Source organism: Calidris pugnax, unplaced genomic scaffold, assembly GCF_001431845.1.
Source record: "Calidris pugnax isolate Ruff unplaced genomic scaffold, ASM143184v1 scaffold1, whole genome shotgun sequence".
NCBI classification, from domain to species: Eukaryota; Metazoa; Chordata; class Aves; order Charadriiformes; family Scolopacidae; genus Calidris; species Calidris pugnax.
In genome coordinates this window covers 11382743-11389405 of record NW_015090800.1, presented here as the reverse complement: position 1 = coordinate 11389405, position 6663 = coordinate 11382743, and the positions used below count along the sequence as shown (strand labels likewise).

General features: G+C 35.7%; 1 protein-coding gene across 1 annotated transcript in view; it reads left to right on the top strand.

The window, feature by feature from the left end:
* Positions 1-1374: 1374 nt before the first annotated feature.
* IGF1 (insulin like growth factor 1) overlaps positions 1375-6663 on the top strand; it is a 50040-nt gene continuing 44751 nt past the window's right edge. The window contains exons 1-2 of the mRNA XM_014937504.1: positions 1375-1683; positions 5997-6153. Coding sequence (XP_014792990.1) covers positions 1621-1683; positions 5997-6153 — 220 coding nt within the window. The 5' untranslated portion in view covers positions 1375-1620. The remainder of the gene's footprint in view (positions 1684-5996; positions 6154-6663) is intronic.

Genomic DNA, 6663 nt, shown 5'->3' with positions numbered 1-6663 from the left:
GCCATTCACAGAGGATACAAATAACTAAACGTGTCCTTTCTGCCTGGCAAGCACCACATAGTTCAAGGTGGATCTGAAAACTGAGAATGGACCAGGGACAACATGATCTCAATTGTTATTTTCAATAATAAAGTACAGCTAGCACCTCAGCATGCAACTCTCACTTGAGTGGAAGGGGACAGAAACAAAATGCAATGTTCTGAAACAGCTTTTATGGAAATCGTGCATTGTTTGTGACATGTATTTGGCCTCTGGAGCTGCAGTCTTGTTTAATCCTCTACTTTTAAATGCCATCTTCCAAAGTCAGAGGGTAACAAGTACAAATTGTATCTATAAAACAGCATCACAACTTCATTCTCAATAGCTAAGTATTGAAATGCAAGCATACATTATAAATAGAAAAACAGCTGGCTTGGAGCACATTGCAAGCCACTAGCACAGTTGAGGGATTTGAATGACATCATAACCCGTGAGAGCATGTTGCTGGCCAGCTGGTGTTATTTATAATATACTCATAATTGAGGAAAAATAAAAAGGCAAAAGTTAGGTATTGCAGAACTAAAGAAGTTGAATTCTCTCTTTCCCAGTGTTATTTAAATTGTTATCAAGAGTAATTATGAAGATTACTACAGAAGAAGGAGGAAAATCACTTTATAATTACAGCAGGACATTTAAGATAAATGTCATGGAAGCCCCCCAGACTGGTCTACTTGTGTTACTATATTCATAGTACTGTAAATTCTAGGAAATGATACAACTTCTCCTGTGTGGTTGCTAAAGGATCACAAACCTATTTTGCCCTATTTACACGTAGTGCTCAACAATTCTGTTATTTTTAGCAAATTACAAACTGCTATTTTAGGGTTAATAGCACAGAGAGTTGGAGGCTTTAATTGTTACTCAGCATATAGGCGTGCCAAGTTTAATAACGTAAAGATGCGTTAAGAAAAAAGTAGATAACCGACTGCCGAGCTTGCTAGACTGTATAAATAAAATACCTGTGCCTCTATGCATAAATAAAACATGTACATATATGCAAAGGTATGCATATATACTAACAGTGCCCTTAAGTATATAAGTTTTCATGTATTTGAAATGCAGACACACACACACACACACACAAACACAAACGCACACATAGCTATCTGCAAGTTAACCAGAATACATTTTCTTATTTTTCATAGCAGCACAAGCTTTTTTGTCTGCTAACCCCTCAGTCACTAATTCACATTCTTTTAAAGGGAAAAAAATATGCTTCTGTGCTCTAGTTTTAAAATGCAAAGGTATGATGTTATTTGTCACCGTGCCCAAAAAAGTCCTTACTCGGTAACTTTGCCAGAAGAGGGAGAGAGAGAGAAGGCAAATGCTCCCCCAGCTGTTTCCTGTCTACAGTGTCTGTGTAATGTAGATAAATGTGAGGATTTTCTCTAAATCCCTCTTCTGTTTGCTAAATCTCACTGTCACTGCTAAAATCAGAGCAGATAGAGCCTGCGCAATGGAATAAAGTCCTCAATATTGAAATGTGACATTGCTCTCAACATCTCACATCTCTCTGGATTTCTTTTTTCTCATCATTACTGCTAACAAATTCATTTCCAGACTTTGCACTTTTAAGAAGCAATGGAAAAAATCAACAGTCTTTCAACACAATTAGTTAAGTGCTGCTTTTGTGATTTCTTGAAGGTAAATCTTTATTACTATTTCAAATATTTTTTTTTTTAGTTTTATTTTGCTGTGTATTGTCTGCTTCTGGTTTGAAGAGTATTGTGCACTTTTCAATAACATTGTTTTAGAACTGAGAATTATTTATAAATTGCTGAACATGCAATTTTATGTGATCTGGAAAATGGCTGTATGTAATAGTTGCAATTACATAGATAACTGTAAGGATAAACTATTGCAGATACATGTCTTAAATTTCACTTCTATTCAGAGAACTTTGCAATATTTCAGTTATGTCATTATTAAAGGGTCCAATTACATCATTGTCTCTATTGTTAATTAATGCTTCTAAAACCAGGAACTTTTAGCTATTTTCTGCAGGTGCAGGGTTTTATAGGAAAAAGGTATTATTCACATGTTAAGTTTCTGCAGTTTTATTATACACAATCATAGATAAAATGTTCATGCTTTCACAGGGAAACTTTTAAGGGATGTTGTCACTGCAGTAATTTTCTGGCAGCATTGTAGCATTTACTTGTTTTTTGCTTTCATAAATTAAAAGTAAATGTGAAGTTCAGTTTGTTTTCTACGTTAAAAACCAGCTGCAACTCTTGCTGACCTTGCATATTTGTATAGCTTAAGCAATTGTACATAAGGAAAATGGAAATTCCCCTACATGTTCATCTCCAAGTTTTCCCTTGCAGGGAGGGTTGTTTCAGGAAAGTTTGCATGTGAAGTTTCATGTTATGACTCTATAATTTCTACACATTAATATAAACTGTCTCTAAGTAAATTTGGCTTCAGTAGGTGCATTGACCTCTGTTTCTGTCAATTGGCCCTAGTTCAACTTTCCATTATCAGCAAATTTATATCCTTCAAGAACTTCTTTTCTTTAATATGTTGCAAGGACACTTATCCAGTTGATAGAATTCTTCTCTCTTAATTGTTAGGGGCCTAATTATTTTTTTAGTGTCTTACACTTAAATCACACTTATCTCATTTCTAAATGGGATTCAAAATAGCAGGTCTGTAATTGCCATAGATTAAACAATACTCTTAATGTATAAATGGGCACCCTTTCCAATATACTTGAAAGATGAAGCTGATTTTTTTTTTTTTTAAAGTATTGAGCAAGACACTAAGAGGCATAAAAGTAATGTGCTAGTTCCTCAGCTGGTGCATCCTGCCAAGCTTCCTTGGAATCAATGGAACCTATTGATTTACATTAGGATGTAGCCCAGATTCTTTAATCAAAGTTAGCAGTATTTAAACCTTGACTCATTCTTGGGTATATATACGTTTTATTTATATAATAATTACTAATGAATACTGTTATTACATACTAATGACATTCTTCTACTAAGGCTCTGTAATCAGGTCCAACCTCTATGTAGCAAAATGTAATTTGTTTTCATTTTTTCTATAGTATATACTATCCATAAGATTGTTGCCCCCTTCAAGATATTTATAATTATTATAGATGCTGTTATATGTTATTAAAATGAGCAAGCATGTGAAGAATTCTTATGCACAACTTGTGCCAACTTATAGTTTGTTAGATGAAGAAGTCTTATACAGAAGAATTAAGTAAAAGAGGTGTAGAGTGGTCATATATGGCATTCCTCTGTGGTGCCACTCTTCTGGACCATTAAAAGAGGAATGCAGCAAAAGCTGGTTATTTTACTGGAAAAAGAGGAAATTCCAGCTGTGAAAATATTGTCAGTCATTCTATGCAACTAAAAGAAGTGCTTAACCAGGCTCATCCTGAACCTGTATTCAATTTCCAAATGTAATTAGATGCTTCAATAAACCCCACCCACATGCCAATGCATTTTCTTTTAAACTCTCAACTTTCTAGTCAAACTGGGGACATTGTAAGCACCCTGCCTCTTTGTAAAGAACCTGAAGCAATATTGGATTACAACTTTGTATTTTCTTAAGAATATTCCCCTCAGATGTAAACGGGAACTTTGATTTTATCACAAACATATTGAATCAACTAATGTTCTGTTTAATTAAAATGACAAAGTAAAGCTCAAGTTTTAAACTATGATTTGGAATTAGTTTTGATGAAACAGGACTTCATTTAACAAATAATTCATTGGGCCCTAGAAACATGTGAGTCTGTTTTCATTTCCCCAAAGTTTTTAGTTGTTTGAAAGCTCTTTTTAAATTTGGAGATAAAGTTAGAAATTCTCTGTGGTTTATACTGTGCAGCCTTTTTGGCTTCCACTAAAGGAAAAACAGTAGATAATCTGTTTTGTTGTAGTTCAGTGCTGATATTTATCTGAAAATGCAACCCAGCTGAAAAGTCTTGAAAAATAAAAAATTGTAAAATGGCTAAGATTTATGTTCATTTCTGGCCCAAATGTTATACAAGAACAAACTGTTAAATACATAATGTTTCTGAATTTGTAATGTCAGCCTTCTGAGGCGGTGTACTAAACAGCTCTCTGCGTGCCTTCTCAGAACTGGGAACCATCTTAAAATGCAGGTGCATCACATTTACCTTAAAAATGCAAAATTTTGGCCAGGGAAAAAAGAAATTGGTGTTAAGATACAAAATCATTACAGGAAATAATGCCTTGTGTTATCATCACTCATTTATAGTCTGATCTTTCTCTATCTGCCATTGAAGTCATGGCCATGCATTAAAGCTTGCTGGTTTTTCATGGCAAAGTTGGCTAAATACTCTTGTGAATGGGAAAATAATTATTCTTTCTTTCTTTTTTGATGTATCATGGGATTTAGATTTGTTCATTATTTTCACATTGGAAATACCAGGAAAAAAAGAGGGGGATGAATTCTGACTTATTTATACGTTTGTCTCTTACTCAGGTTTGACTTAAGTTGAAATAGGGGACTCATCCAGCAAAGTGATAAGATCCCTTGCCAAGAAAATAGGAATTTTAAAAAATTATTGACAAAAGAAGGCTCAATACCCTACTGGATGAGATCCCATATGAGCAGAAAATAGATAATTCATACATTTTTCAAAAGTTTACTGAAAAAAAAAAAAAAGATTTAATGATCCCTGAAACCCTGAAAAAAACTTTAGGGAAGATTAATCATTTTACTGCAACTACCTTGCACTAGTCTGCTAATATAAAGCAGTTTAACTGTCCATGCAAGAAAGATCTGTCACTTCTTACCTGACTGCAATGCTAAGGTTAACCTTGAAAGAGAATGAAATTAAATGCAGATTTACACCTTTCAAAATTAGCAATTTTGGCAAGTGACCTAAATCAGTTCAGAATACACATTAAGCACGTTCTTCAGTGTCCTGCTACTAAATATAAATAGCTTTTCCCAGTATTTTTTACAAAAATGTTATCTTCTTTGACACGATGGGTAAGATCTTTGGTTGATAGAAACTGATATAAAAGGAAGTGGATAAACGGAATGGTGCAAATTTGCACCCATTGAGGAATGGCTTTTTTTTAGTCATAAGTCCAGGAAAAAGACCTGTAACCAAATGTAAATGCGAAAAGAACTATCACCTTTGTGCGTATCTCATAGCCAAACCTGACTAAGAGGATATAATGGAGGTCAGAGAAAGTATAGGTACTTCCATCAGGTCCAAATCCTTAAGACTCCCACTAGTGTTCCCCTTAATTTCTTGAATGCTTCCAAATGTTACCTTGATAATAACAGAGGACTGTAAGAGTCACTGAATGTGGTTCCCTACCATGGAAGGTCCCACATTAACTCTTCTGTGACTTTGGTAAGCTCTACCTTGAAACTTCTTTTTTTTTTGTCCTGGTATTTCCCTTTTTAAGGTTGCTGGAGAGCCATGGAAAATTATGAACCTTTTTTCTACTGGGCCAAATTTCCTTCCAAAGTGATTTATTCCTGTGCCAGTGCTGTTCTTTAGTTTAAATAGCTCTTCTCTGTCACATGCCACCTCCATCTCCCACAGTACATTGGCAGGCAACTGCCATATTCCCTCTTAGCCTATCTGGTCTCAGACAAAACAACAAAGTTGTCTAGTCTTTCTCACTCTAGTTATTCTGGGCTTCCCTTTGCCCGTCCATTGCATGCTTCCATGTCCTTCTTTTACAGGAACAACGATAAATCGTAGTTACTACATGGTTCTCTAAATATGTGTGAATGTGAACCAAGAATATTCACCAGAGGAAGTAATGAATTCACAAAATATGTGAATATGTACGTAGACAATATGTAGACAGTTGGAAAATTATGGTGAGGCATTTCCTGATACTGTGCTTATTGTCTAACAAATTACAATACGTATGCATTCTCAACTTGCAAGGGTGCAGGAGTCATTGCAGGACTCTTGGGAAATTCTGACACTGCTTTTACTTCCTTGGCAGGTGAAGATGCACACTGTGTCCTACATTCATTTCTTCTACCTTGGCCTGTGTTTGCTTACCTTAACCAGTTCTGCTGCTGCTGGTCCAGAAACACTCTGTGGTGCTGAGCTGGTTGATGCTCTTCAGTTTGTGTGTGGAGACAGAGGCTTTTACTTCAGTAAGTGAACCCTTTCTCTCATTCAACTGCTAAACTTTTCCATGTAATCCATTGGAGTTTGCTCTGAGCACCTTAGAAATTATCAAAACAGGCTGCCAAGTATGACTAGTATCCTCTGTCTTGGAGGTGCCCAAGTCTCCAGTGACCATGAAGTCTCAGTGAAGAATAGAGCAGTGCCTGTGTTCAGCCTCCCTGAGTTTCTGACAAATCTTTCTTTTAAGATATGTTGTTAGTTTTAAACATTTTCCAGCTGCTGCTGTTCCACCTGCTATGTTACTGCTCTCTGCTGACCTGCCACTGAAAGTTAATGAATGAAAGCACATAGTAGCCCCAAGATATTCATGAGGCAGAACTGCATGTACCTCTTATGTCAGACTACTCGTAAACAGTTTAAGTACACATTGTATCATATTAAAAACACACTAAGCTTCAACATCTGGTTTGGAAAAAGGAAAAGCTGGAAGGCAGCAAGCAGAAAGCTACCACATCCAAGTATCCACATGATTCATC